Source organism: Ursus americanus, chromosome 19, assembly GCF_024610735.1.
Source record: "Ursus americanus isolate L20-20 chromosome 19, mUrsAme1.1.p, whole genome shotgun sequence".
In the NCBI taxonomy this organism is placed as follows: Eukaryota; Metazoa; Chordata; class Mammalia; order Carnivora; family Ursidae; genus Ursus; species Ursus americanus.
In genome coordinates, this window is record NC_142145.1 from 771,538 (window position 1) to 784,183 (window position 12,646).

Genomic DNA, 12,646 nt, shown 5'->3' on the forward strand with positions numbered 1-12,646 from the left:
CTCCAGGTACCTGCATGGTGGAGATGATGAGGCCTCTGTGCATGACGAACTGGCCGAGCGCCGCCGACCTCTTGTAGCTGCTCCGCCCGTGCACCATGAGCAGCCGGCCGATGTGCTTGAACTGCGTGATGGAGAAGTCCGCGGCCAGGGAGGCCTGTCTGCCCTCCTGCAACGAGCACAGTGCCTTCTGGAAACATGGCGCATGCCGAGCAGGCGCCTCCAGAAGGGACTTCTAGAATTCAGCCTCCATGGACCGAAGGTGCAGGCTGTCGCGTGAAGCTCGCAGGGGACGGGCTGACAAGGCTCATCTGGCGGCCGCAGGGAGCTGCCGGCCAGAACGGCAGGAGCCCGTCAGTATTACAGGAACGAGGTAGAGAGGCGAATGTGGCACCTGCCTTGAAGACGGCCCTGGGGTCCCGGAAACAGCCACTGGCCGTGTCCCAGAGCCCCGGGGAATGCGGGAGGCGGGCGAGGAGAGCGCTTTCAAGGCTGTTACCTGATGCCCTCAGGCACCAAGAAGCACGGTGGCCGAGGGGAAGAGACTGGAAACAGGCTCATTTCCACCAAGACACACCCCAACCACAGCTCATAGTTGGCTGCGGACACAGACATGCAAACCTGAGCGAGAAGCTGGGGGAGCCAGGACGGCCACGAAAGGTTTGCAGGAGGGCTGGCAACACCTGAGCTGAGCCTGGTGAGGAGGGCACTGCGGGGCACTGGTCCCAGGCCTCCTGAAGAGCAGCGAGGACGCAGGGACGTGGGGGGTTTGGCACTGGTGGCCTCTGCGTCCTACCTGCACTTCCTAAGGGTTTGACGGGGCAGCTGGTTGGCCTGGAACCTGAGTGTGTGGCTCAGAGCCGGCAGGAAGCAGGCAGACGACACGGTGACAAAAGGGCACACGTACCTTCCCTTCGATCCCAATGCCGCAGTCTGCCGCCTGGATCATGCTCACGTCATTTCCTCCGTCCCCTGAGAGCATGGAAATGGAAAGGACACAAACATCAATAACCCATCCTGGTCTCTCTTCTAGCAGGAGAGGGTGGTCACATGGACGAAATCCACCTGCTGTTAGAGACGACACACTGTGCTACCCACAGCTTTGAAGACCCCCGTTTCTCTCCAAGCGCCACCGCGGATGGGGCCAGAAGCCAGGCACTCACCGATGGCACACGTGCGTCTCCCGGTGTGCTGCTGCAGCAGCTTCACGATGTGGGCTTTCTGGGTGGGTGAGCAGCGGCAGCACACCACGGCCGGGCACTGGCAGGCCAGCTCCACGAGCTCGTGCTCGTAGTACTTGAGGCAGACCTGGGAAACAGAGCCTTGTGAACACCTGCCGCCTGCCACGGTCTGTGGGGTGCAAAGAGCGAGGGGGGAGAAACGCAGCAGCCTTGTGCCAGCACGTGGGGTACACGCTGCCTGCGTCCTCTTCCCCAGCTCACGCCCACCCTGCCTGGCTGGGGATTCAGAGCTCGAAGGCATGCAGAGGCGGCAGGGGTGAGGCAGGAGAGGCCAGTGTTGAGGCCCCTATGCAAGAAGCGAGTGCCTGCACAGACAGCCGTCCATGTGGACGGGCAGCATGCAGTGGTCAGGGTCCAGGCAGGGCTGGGCAGCTGCAGTTGGGGAGCGGCGGGGGGGAGAACCCCACGTCTCACCCTGAGCCTCGCCACGGACCAGTGTGGCTCTGCACGGGGCTGACAGATGCCGCCTTACTTGTGTGACTGAGATGGGGGGGACCCACCATGCAAAGCTTCCCACTTAGTCTTTGTCTCTTTTCAGGTGATCTCAGCCCCACCTTGGCTAAACAAGATCTGTTTCATCTTTAAGATAAAACACTCTATTTCCACCCTAAGTCTCCAAGTTGGTCGGCAAAATAAACCCCCCGCAAAGTTGCCTTAGACTGCGGGGCCCCCCCGTTGTACTGGACATCCTGTTGGATCCAGGTTCTGAAACCCCGTGGCGCCAACCATCACCAACAGCACGTGAACCTGCAGGGGCCCGTGGGCTGCGTGTCCTAGGATGGCTAATGCGCCCACACCCACTCTAGCATGATGCTCCTCCGGCCCCGCTGGGCCCCTCAGGGGCTGCAGACGCTTCTGCCCAGGACCAGGACAGTGGAGGACAGCGGAGGACTGCGTGCCCGCGGGCCTGCCGGTCTGCGACCACCTCGACCTTCTCTTCACTTGTTCTCTGGTGGCCAGCAGCTCGTGGCCACTCGTCCGACCCCCTGGGACTGCACGGCCTTGTGCCTGCAGGATGTCCTCGCACCAAGTGGATCTTACTTCCTATGCCCACGCTCCCTTTGCTCCGGCTTTCGTGTTCGCGTTATTTTATCCTGACAGCCTGCAGGCACTTCCTGCTTGCCATCTCAACCCTCTTCAAAGCACATCAGGATATGAAACAAACTGAGTGCCAGGTCATCTTCAAATCACAAAGCCACTGCTCCCCGGCGACACCTTCACCCTCAGACGCTTATAATTCAAGTCAATTTAAAAACTTCATTAATAGGGGCGCCTGGGTGGCACAGCGGTTAAGCGTCTGCCTTTGGCTCAGGGCGTGATCCTAGCATTGTGGGATCGAGCCCCACATCAGGCTCTTCCGCTATGAGCCTGCTTCTTCCTCTCCCACTCCCCCTGCTTGTGTTCCCTCTCTCGCTGGCTGTCTCTATCTCTGTCGAATGAATAAATAAATAAAATCTTAAAAAAAATAATAAAAATAAAAACTTCATTAATAAGACAGGATAAAACATGGCCCACACCTGCAAGCTCTAGTTTAGACCCATAAAACTTCACATCATCGGATCGATTAGAATAATCTCTTTCGATAGGAAGACTAGCACAGCATCTCAGCCAACTACCAGAGGGTGCAGAGTGCACGGGAGCCACAGCCAGATGCCCCGTGTGAAGGGCGGAGAGGAGGCTTCATGCACTTTGCCCCCTAAAACCTGGGACGGTGAGCTCCATTCCCCGACAGCAGGTACTTGGCGGATGAAGAAGTGGGGACAGAGCGTACTACCGAGAGGACGGACAGAGGCCCTGGAAGACCCAAACACAGAAACAGAAGACGGTGCTTCTGGGGAGCAGGACCGGGGGAAGGAGGGGCAGGTGGGAGGGTTTTCCACCATCAGGTTTTCTATGTTGACCTGCTATGTGCATCTCTGGTGGGGACCAAAGTAGCAAGAAGATTTAATTAAAAATATATACTCCTAAAGGATGCTGGATTTAACTAACACAAGTAGGTACTTTTGCTGCATCACAAAACACACCTAAATAACTGTAAAGAGAGATTTTGAGAGAGACATGAGTGTCTAAGGAGGGCCCAAGGGGAGGAGGGGGGAGCGCACGTTTGGGCGCCAGAAAGCAAAGGGACACGGGGTGAACAACTCCGCAGGCGGGAAATCCTCTGAAACCAACAGTGGGAGAAGCTGAGGATCCAGGTGAGGCCCAGGAGCAGCGGCACTGCACGCCCCGGGGCGGAGGGTCCAGGAGGTGCCAGCATACAGCCAGGCACACAGAACCACCTCCTGCCCAGCAAAGACGGGGTTTATTCCTGGGGAGGGCCCATAAGGAGGTGGGAGGGGAGGTAAGGGAAAAAGGTCGGGGAGTTGGGGCACGGGCTCCGGGGTTCCAGAACCAGGAGCCATGCCAGCCCTTCCTGCAGGGCCGCAAGCTCGTTCCCATGTCCCACTCTTGGAAATACTGGTTTGGGCACATTTAGGTCAAGATAGTGGGTGCCACAGTCAAGACTCCAAGGGGAGCTGTGCTATTAACAATGAGCATGAGGCCTAGCCCCTAAAGAGAGTTTTGAAGAAGCCTAAAATACGTCAACCTCAAACATAGTAAGGACAGAGTTAGCCCTCTGGCATTGCCATGACGGTTCTTGAGGCTATAAAAGCTCATGAGAGTTGCATAACCACTGCCAGGAAAGTAATAATGGAAAAAGTACTCCGAAAGTACTAAGTATTTGACTCAGAAAACCCTTGGCCCACCAGCAGGAGAAGCAGACAGGTGCTTGGTCAGAGACCACCCTTACCTCCAGGAACACAGACAGACGGATGGACAGACAGACAGGTGCTTGGTCAGAGACCAGCCTCACCTCCAGGGACACAGACAGACGGACAGACAGACATGTGCTTGGTCAGACACCAGCCATACCTCCAGGGACCCAGACAGACAGACAGACGGACATGTGCTTGGTCAGAGACCAGCCTCACCTCCAGGGACACAGACGGACGGATAGGTGGTCAGACCCCAGCCTCACCTCCAGGGACACAGACGGACAGACAGATAGGTGGTCAGACACCAGCCTCACCTCCAGGGACACAGACAGACAGATGGACAGACAAGACATGTGCTTGGTCAGACACCAGCCTCACCTCCAGGGACACAGACAGACGGACAGACATGTGCTTGGTCAGAGACCAGCCTCACCTCCAGGGACACAGACGGACAGACAGACAGGTGGTCAGAGAACAGTCTCACCTCCAGGGAGTCCCCAGATATGACCAGCGCACAATCGTGCTTCCTTCGAAAGGCGTTAAGCTCCAAATGGGCCTCTCCCCGATTGGTTACCTCCACAAAAGGGAGAAAAGCACCCAAATTACAGTGTTATCTAACTCAGAGGCACAAACAGCCCTTATTTATGAATCGCAGTGAAATCTTCAGGCACGTTATTTAAAATCAAAAGGTGCTCTACACAGGCAGTCCAGTCCTATAACAAACCCCTCTCCGCATTTCTTGTACGGTGCCGGGAATAAGTACCTACTTTCTTAACACCAACTCTTCTCCAATTTGTGACAACTAAACGCAGGACACTTACACTGTAAAGTGCTTTCAAGTCCCACAGTTACTGCGAGATAACGTGACCAGAGGTGGCTCATCAGGAAACGGGACCCAGGCGCTAACAGCTGTGCCGTGAGGGGGACATCCAGCTGTTTGTGGGGTGTTCCCCAGAAAGATGGTGATGCTCACTGGGGGAGTTTCTGGCACTTTCACAGGGTGGTCGTGTGCTGGGTGGGGTGACTGTTAGCAGCAGGGACGCAGTTTAGAGCGACACTTCAGTGTGCCCACTGCCAGAGCCCAGGCCGGCCCCGTAGCAGCCGTGATCTCAAGCCCAGGCTTCATCTAAACATGCCCCTTCTCGTAAACGCCACGTGCTGGAGAATGTTCGTATGGAATGCTTCTGCTACCTCTGCCACAGGTTTCGACTTTCTCTGTTAGCTCAAGCAAACAAAACACTCGAAGGACTAAACAATCTAAAAGTAAAATCAAGCCATACTCTTGAAATATCATTAATTTGAGAATGAACGCAGTTCAGAAAGCCCCACACTGGTCTCTGACACTCGTTCTGCAGAGATCTTTACAGGGCACAGAAGAAATGCTACGTTGCAGGACCGAGATGTAAGTTTCACGTGGTCCAAACGGATCTCAGACCCCTCTTTAGACAGGTAGGAATTACTGTGGAAATTTCAATTGTGCGGCTGTTAACACTGAAAAGTCAACAAAAATTGATCTAAAGTTTTATCAGAATCATTAATAATTTAATTGCAAACAATCGTCTGCAGGGCCTAATTTGCCATGCTGATGCTTTGAAATAAAGGACATTTACATGTAAATTATATTCATATCACTGTTTCTTAGGTGCAAGCACTTCCCTCAGAGCAGATGCGGACAGACCGTGTCTGCTTACCACCATCAATCAAGACCCGGGAGACTTACAGACATTAGTCATAAGTAAAAAGTAAAAACAAAAACTTTAGACCATTTTTATTAATTTTCTTTGAACTAATTAAACAACATTTCATTTGTAAATGATAGATTAAAAACACATTTCTACTGACGGGTATAACTAATACAAAAATGTGATTTTTATCAACATACACTTTGTAAACGGAACAGAAAATGATGCCAGTATGTCTGTTTTAAAGCAGTTAAGACGGGTACTTGGTGAATAAATAAAACCAACAGTACGACAGAAAACACTTCTGAATTTAGACCTGTTTCACTCCTTCAAAATGCAGCTGTTTTATCCCATGTAATGTGGGCAGCTAATAGAAACCTATTTGCAATGTTTTCATAAATTCAGTAAGAAAATTACAACATTTCTCTTCTTTAGTAATTACTAAATAGTTGCACATACAATCTAGTAAAACCAACAAGTTTTGATTGTGAGATAAAACATTTAAAACTCGAAGTGCTTTTAGACATATACTCACCGGTCTGAAAATGTGAATGTCTTGTGTTCTAGACACCAAATGGGAGCTTTTGGCAATGCAAGTCGCAGTCTCGAGTTTGTCGCCCGTTAGCATCCAAATCTAGGAGAGAAGTGCAGATGGAGAGCCCTTAACAGCGTGTACTTTCGAACAGACACCCGCACACCCATGTTCACAGCACTACTATTCACACCAGCCAGACCACAGAAGCAACCCAGTGTCCACCGACTGACAGACGGGTAAGAAGGTGGCACGCACGCCATGGACTAGCACGCAGCCTTGAAAAGGGGGCTTTCGAGCACCCGCTGTGACATGGATGGGCCTGGAGGACGCAGAGCTCAGGGAAGGGAGCCAGCCACACGGGGGCAGAAGCCGTGTGGCTGCAGTGGCAGGAGGGCCCTCGAGGAGCCTCACCCCCAGAGACAGAAGGCAGATGGTGGGTGCCAGGGCTGGGGGGGCCCAGGGGAGTTAGTGTTTCATGGGGATGGAGGGTCGGATTTACACGTTCTGGAGACAGGCGGTGGGGACGGCTGCACAGAAATGTGCACTTAAAAATGGTTAAGATGGTAAATGCCACATTACAAACATTTTACCACAATGAAAAAAAGGTCTGTCGACCTACTTAGCTAAAACAAGCAGAAGCAAAGCAATGTTAGATGTAGCTGCTGAGATGTGGAGGCACGTGAATGACGGGGTTTAGGAACCTCAGACTGAGACTAACCACACGCCTGTATTCGCCCAAGGGCAAGGCTCACAGAGCCTTGCATGCCGCACAAGCGGGCCCGGAACACACCGCGTGGTCACGGGCTTGCAGAGCGAGGAGCGCCTAGAGATCCTTATTCCAACTTGCTTATTTTTTAATTGGAAGCCGAGGTTCAAAAAGGGGAACCAGTTAAGCCAAAAGTTGTTTGTATCAAATAAAACACGTCAAATACTACTACTTTTACTTTGAAAAATGCCATAAGCACGTATTATATGTATAAACATCCCTACACCACGCAGAGAATCAGACATTTAAGATATGACGGGATGGTTCACATTCATATCTCATGTAACAGCAGAAAACTTCTAGCAATCTCTCACGGACACCTGACTTCCTCGGGTGTTTACTGTATCGTATGTAAGTATGCATTTTTGGACACAGGAAACAAAAGCTCATGTCATACTGGTTTTCCGCTGAGGCATCATCTGCCTGTGGCTCCTCTCAGTGTCTGAGGACTTGTGCGTTTTACTTACTTCACACACCTGTATTCATCTTGTTGAGCCTGGACCTAAGATGACGGCACGTCGTTAAGACAAATTTGGGAACAACTGATGTAAGACAGCAAGAGCCCCCACCGCTGGTGAAGCTGGAGCGCGGCTCAGGGGCGTGTGTGATCTGCGGACCTGCCACCTGACATCACATCCTCACGTTCTCTGAAGAGATGCAGGGTCCCCTTCTTTAGACGGGAAGGAAGGAGGGCAGGACCCCACACACTGACAGCGTTTAGCAATCAATCCAGAAACATGCAGAGCGTGCACACCAGGAGCGCTCGCTGCTTTAGCACCCGCGGCCAGGGGGACGCACGCAAAGTGAGGGAAACATCGTGGTAAAGGAGCAGGTGCCCTGGTCACGGCAGTCACACGTCCGAACGCTGGCTGTGCAGCACTATCAGGCTGAGATCATTCCAGAGCCTGAGTCTGAACTGGCCTCGTGATTCTGAAGCCAGACGTGCCGTTGTGAGCAGAAAGCTCTAGAGCACAAGGGAAGCACATCCTGTGTGAGACCCAAGGTCTCCTGAGGCCTGCACTGTCCTGACCTTACACCTGAAGGACGTCCAGACCCACAAATGTCTGAGGGACAAAGCTGGGCAGTGAGTGAGCCTGAGACCCCAGCGGGCAGGGATGGGGCAGGGTTGGGGCAGGGCAGGGCAAGGAAAGGGTGGAGTAGGGGTAGGGCAGGCATGGGGGCAGGGCAGGTAGGGTGGGCTGCTGCTAGTGACGGACAGGCTTGGTCATCCTCTGGGACAAGTGGCAGGTGGAGGTCCCAGGTGACTTTGGGGGTACTGGCCTGGGTGAGGCTGATCTGGGGGGGATGTCCAGGAAGGAGGAAGCTGGCCAGGCGCTAACAGGAAAGAAGCGCTGCTGGCCCCAGAAGCAGTCCGTCTCGTGGGCCTGCAGCTGTACCTTGATGCCCGCATTCCGCAGCATCTCCAGGGTGGGCCTCACGTCCGCCTGCAGCTGGTCCTCCACACCTGTGAGGCACAGCAGCTCCATCTCCCGCTCCAGGCTCTCCACCACCGCGGCCACCTTGAGTGCCCTGTCGTGGATGCTCAGCTTGGCCTGACTGTAGCGGCTCTGAGGAGAGATTGGCGGGGCGTCCAGGTCATCCCGGGGGACTTGTGGGGGCAGATTTGTGCCCCAACAGAAGCCTGTCTGTGCAGGGGACACACCCCTTTCCCAGCACACTGGAGTGGACGCCCCAGTGCTCAGGGGCAGCTAGGCTGCCCTAGGTCGTGTGTGTGTCCACACCAGCAGCACGCACCCATGTCAACAGGGACACGTCTGATGGGTAGAAGCCCGTGGGGGAGAAGGGGCTGGAAAGTCGGCTCACCTCGAAGTCCTGATACTGCTCTTCTGTCAGCGCCCTCTTGGCGACCACGAGGGTGCGCAGACCTTCCCGGGCCATGTTTCCACACTGGAAAAGGAGATGCAGGTCACACGCGGCCCCCGGCTGTGGACTGCGATGGGGACAGGCACCTATGGCATTCGCCAGTACTGCTCCGCGGTCAAGGCCGTTCCCCTGCTCAGGAGCCCGAACTTCCCACGTCTGTCACTGTGCCTGTGCACCTGATGCTACCCATGGTTTCTCAGTGCGCCTCCTACTGCTGAGATTTGGCAGAGCATGTGCATGGCACGTGGCTCATCTCACAGACATGTCCTGTGATCACAGCCACAATGGAAGGATGGCTCTGTCCCCTAATCTCCACAGGCGGGCTGTGGTCACAGGGCAGCTCTCAGACTGCAAGCACACTGCTTTCCCACATTCAACAAGACTTTTCAAAAATGGTATCACGTGCAATGTCTACATCAGGGTGCACACGGCAGAACAGAAATGTGGACTCTGGGTGCCAGGGTGGGAGGGGCAAGATCTGGAAGTGGGAAGGCCTCATGCGGCAGTGCAATGGGGGGGAGTGGTCTCAGGTGGCAGTGCAGTGGGAGGAGGGGAAGACCCTAAGGGTCCTTGGGCTGCGTGCTGGGATCTGGATCTTATTCTGCAGGGAAAGGGGCCCGGAGCAAGGCCAGAGGCCCAGGCTTGAGTTACGACACAAGAAATGGGAACGCATTTAATAGGTGTGTGGAAAGGTATCAATTCCACTCACAATCAGAGAATGCACCAAAATAACAGGGTATTTTTCACCTGTTAGAGGAAAAACTGGGCAGTTTTAGTTGATGAAGGGAGAGAGACAGCCTGATTCTAGGCTGCCTATGGGACTGGTGCCAACCTGTGTGCAGGGAGCAGGCTGGCGCTCTGCCCTGCACTTGCAGAGGTTTGCCCGAGCTCCTCCATGCTGGTGGTGGTAGGGCCACTCCTGGGACAGGGCCCAGAAACTCTGACGCGGCTTACACACATACTCATGGGCACCGAGGAGCCACGCCCGAGGTTGTGCACACGGCGGCACACGCAGCCGGCGGAGACGGAGGCAGCGCTGCGGGAGCAGACGCCAGCTCTTTGGAGCCGCGGGCCCCCAGCGCCACTGCCTTCTGTGACAGGGCATTCCCTCTCGCAGGCTGCACGGACGGGATGCTGCCGCATGGCACGGGGCCTGCTCAGGCCCTCAAAATGCATGGCTTGGAAATGTGTGAGCGCCGTCTCTGCAGGTTGGGAGCAGGCCTGTGGGGCAGGTAGCTATCTCACCCCGAACATAAGCCCTCTCCTGGAGAGCCGGGCGGGCCGGGGAGAAGGACGCATGCACAGGGCGAGACGTCCTGGGCTGGTTACTGTCCTCAGACTCCAAGGCGAGCCAAACAAGGCCGTGTCTCTGGTGCCCATGTCCCGGAGGGCCCCCGACTGAAGAGCAGGAGGAAACAGGGAGAGAAAGAGTCTCGGGGAGAAGATGCTGAGCGAGGCCCCAAGGGAGGCACTGGCTCCTCGGCCGGTGGGGACAGACACACAGACAGGCAGTCTGATGATCAGATGCTGCCCGAGGTATGCCCAAGCTGAGAATGTCAACAGCAGCATCTCAAGAGTAATGGTTTTCATGAAAAAGAAGTTTAAAAAACAACATGAGCACTCAGTTATACCACTCTCTGAAGCCACGGTGTCTACACATCAAGAATACTACTACGAGGGGGCGCCTGGGTGGCACAGTGGTTAGGCGTCTGCCTTCGGCTCAGGGCGTGGTCCCGGCGTTCTGGGATCAAGCCCCATGTCAGGCTCCTCCGCTATGAGCCTGCTTCTTCCTCTCCCACTCCCCCTGCTTGTGTTCTCTCTCTCGCTGGCTGTCTCTATCTCTGTCAAATAAATAAATAAATTAAAAAAAAAAAATACTACTACTACCAGCCAAGGCTTATCCAGGCCATGGGCGGCTCCTGAGAGCCCCTTCATCTCTTTCTTGTTGACTCTTCAATTCAAGCTCTGAGGAACTATCTCACATTCTGACCATGGTTTAAAGCTCTCAGCTGCAGCACATGTGGCCTGTTTCGGTGGATGACATAGTGCCACGGTGCTCACTGTGCTTCGGACATGTGAGCCTTTCGGGGCCGCGGCAGGGGCTCCAGCTTGGACCACAGCCCTGTGCTGCAGATGTTCTGGGCAGGGCTCAAGCAAAGGCGGTGCCAGGATGCCCAGAGACAGAAGGAGGGTCTTCGGAAGCATTTTCAGGCAACAGCAAGGGCTACCAGACTTTACACGAGAGCCAGACAACAGCCAGTCATAATCGGTGTCTCCCGTGTCCACTCCAAGACGTAAGCCTGATGCTCGAGTCATGCATTTAAGCAAATGCACCCCAGACAAACTAACTAGCTGGTGTTTGTTAATGGAAAGGAGATGGAGTACTCGGAAGCTTGGGCACACAACGCCGCCTCCACTGTTGCCCCGCACGCGAGCGCTGATGCCCAGAGGCCAGCAGCCACAAGTTACGGCAGAGTTACGGCCACTGAGGGAGCCGTGCACTCAGAATCAGAGGCATGAGTGGAAATCCCATGTCCCCAGGGACGAGCACACACTCGAGGACCAACAGTCCAGACACTACTTTGCACACACACTCTGCCCCGCCTGGCCATGCGCCCAGACCTCCTCCTTCACCGTCCCCGGGGGCAAGGGCTGGTGTGTCCACGTTAACTGTACCTCTCTCTGGGGGGGTGCTCGTGTCTAACCAAGCTCATCTACCACATCTGCCCCCACGACGTAAAAACCTGCAAATAAAAGGGTATAAACTACTCCGACTTCCTGAAATCCTCTAATCCATCTGGCTGACGAGGTCTGAAGCACGAGGACCAGCGCAGCTCCTGCCTCACACATGCTCTGGGGACAGCAGAGCGCTAGTCCCTGCAGCCCCCACAGCCGATCTCCAATTCTGACGGGTGTTACACACCTGCACACAGAGCAAGGAGGCCAAGTACCCGAGCACCTCTCGCGTCTGGGACCTGCTCACTGCACGTCTGTGCACAGTGAGGGTTCTACAAAGTTGGCTCTCTCTGGGATGCGGTGAGCAAGGTGTTGGTGGCATGTGTCTGTTTTGTTTAATACGTGGAGAATAAAAGTTTGTAGCCAAGAATCCAACATGGGGAGCTTGCCTGAGACAGAGGAGCTCCGTGCACGCTCAGGCTCGGAGAACGTGCCAGGATTTTTGTTTTTGTGTTTGTTTTACACAAGGTAAAGGCTTTCAGACTGTAATAGTATTACAACAAAGACATGGATGGAGGATGAAAGGGTTTATCTAAGGGTAGAAAATGTAACGCTGGGAAAAAAATGCACAAAGGATTTTTAATAAAGTTATCTTTGTGAAAAACAATCTGACATTATCTGTCTGTTGTAAGACATTTATTGATTTAACCTCATAAAGCTAAATAAATTAAACAAGAATTTTATAATTAATTGCACATCATTATGACCAAAAGTAATTTTTATGGCATTTTACTAGGTCTTCAGGGAATTTAATTTATTCATGTGCCTGATTAAATCCAACTGCCTGAAGGAGCTATTGATTCGTATTGCCAATACTGCCGCGGACGTGAGGGCGCGGCTCCTGCACTGACCGACAGTGCCCGGGCCACGGCGGGGTGACCCATGGACATCAATGGTGACACGCACGCAAGATAGAGGTTCAGTTTTACTCTGAAATCCAACTTTTCTGTTCACCCAGAAACGTAGACCTCATGAGGCTAAATATAACCCTATCTCTTTAGGAAGAATTTGCTGAAATGTAGGATTCATCATATTTGTATCTTATTTTC

General features: G+C 53.8%; 1 protein-coding gene across 2 annotated transcripts in view; it reads right to left on the bottom strand.

Moving 5' to 3' along the window:
• The window catches only part of ATP9B (ATPase phospholipid transporting 9B), a 256,636-nt gene that overhangs the window by 18,849 nt on the left and 225,141 nt on the right, over positions 1–12,646 (bottom strand). For both annotated transcript variants that reach the window (XM_087869720.1, XM_045790301.2), the window contains 7 exons: positions 8,802–8,885; positions 8,375–8,545; positions 6,212–6,310; positions 4,479–4,568; positions 1,161–1,305; positions 905–969; positions 11–166 (listed from right to left, as the gene is read on the bottom strand). In XM_087869720.1, the coding sequence (XP_087725846.1) occupies positions 11–166; positions 905–969; positions 1,161–1,305; positions 4,479–4,568; positions 6,212–6,310; positions 8,375–8,545; positions 8,802–8,885 (810 nt within the window). The remainder of the gene's footprint in view (positions 1–10; positions 167–904; positions 970–1,160; positions 1,306–4,478; positions 4,569–6,211; positions 6,311–8,374; positions 8,546–8,801; positions 8,886–12,646) is intronic.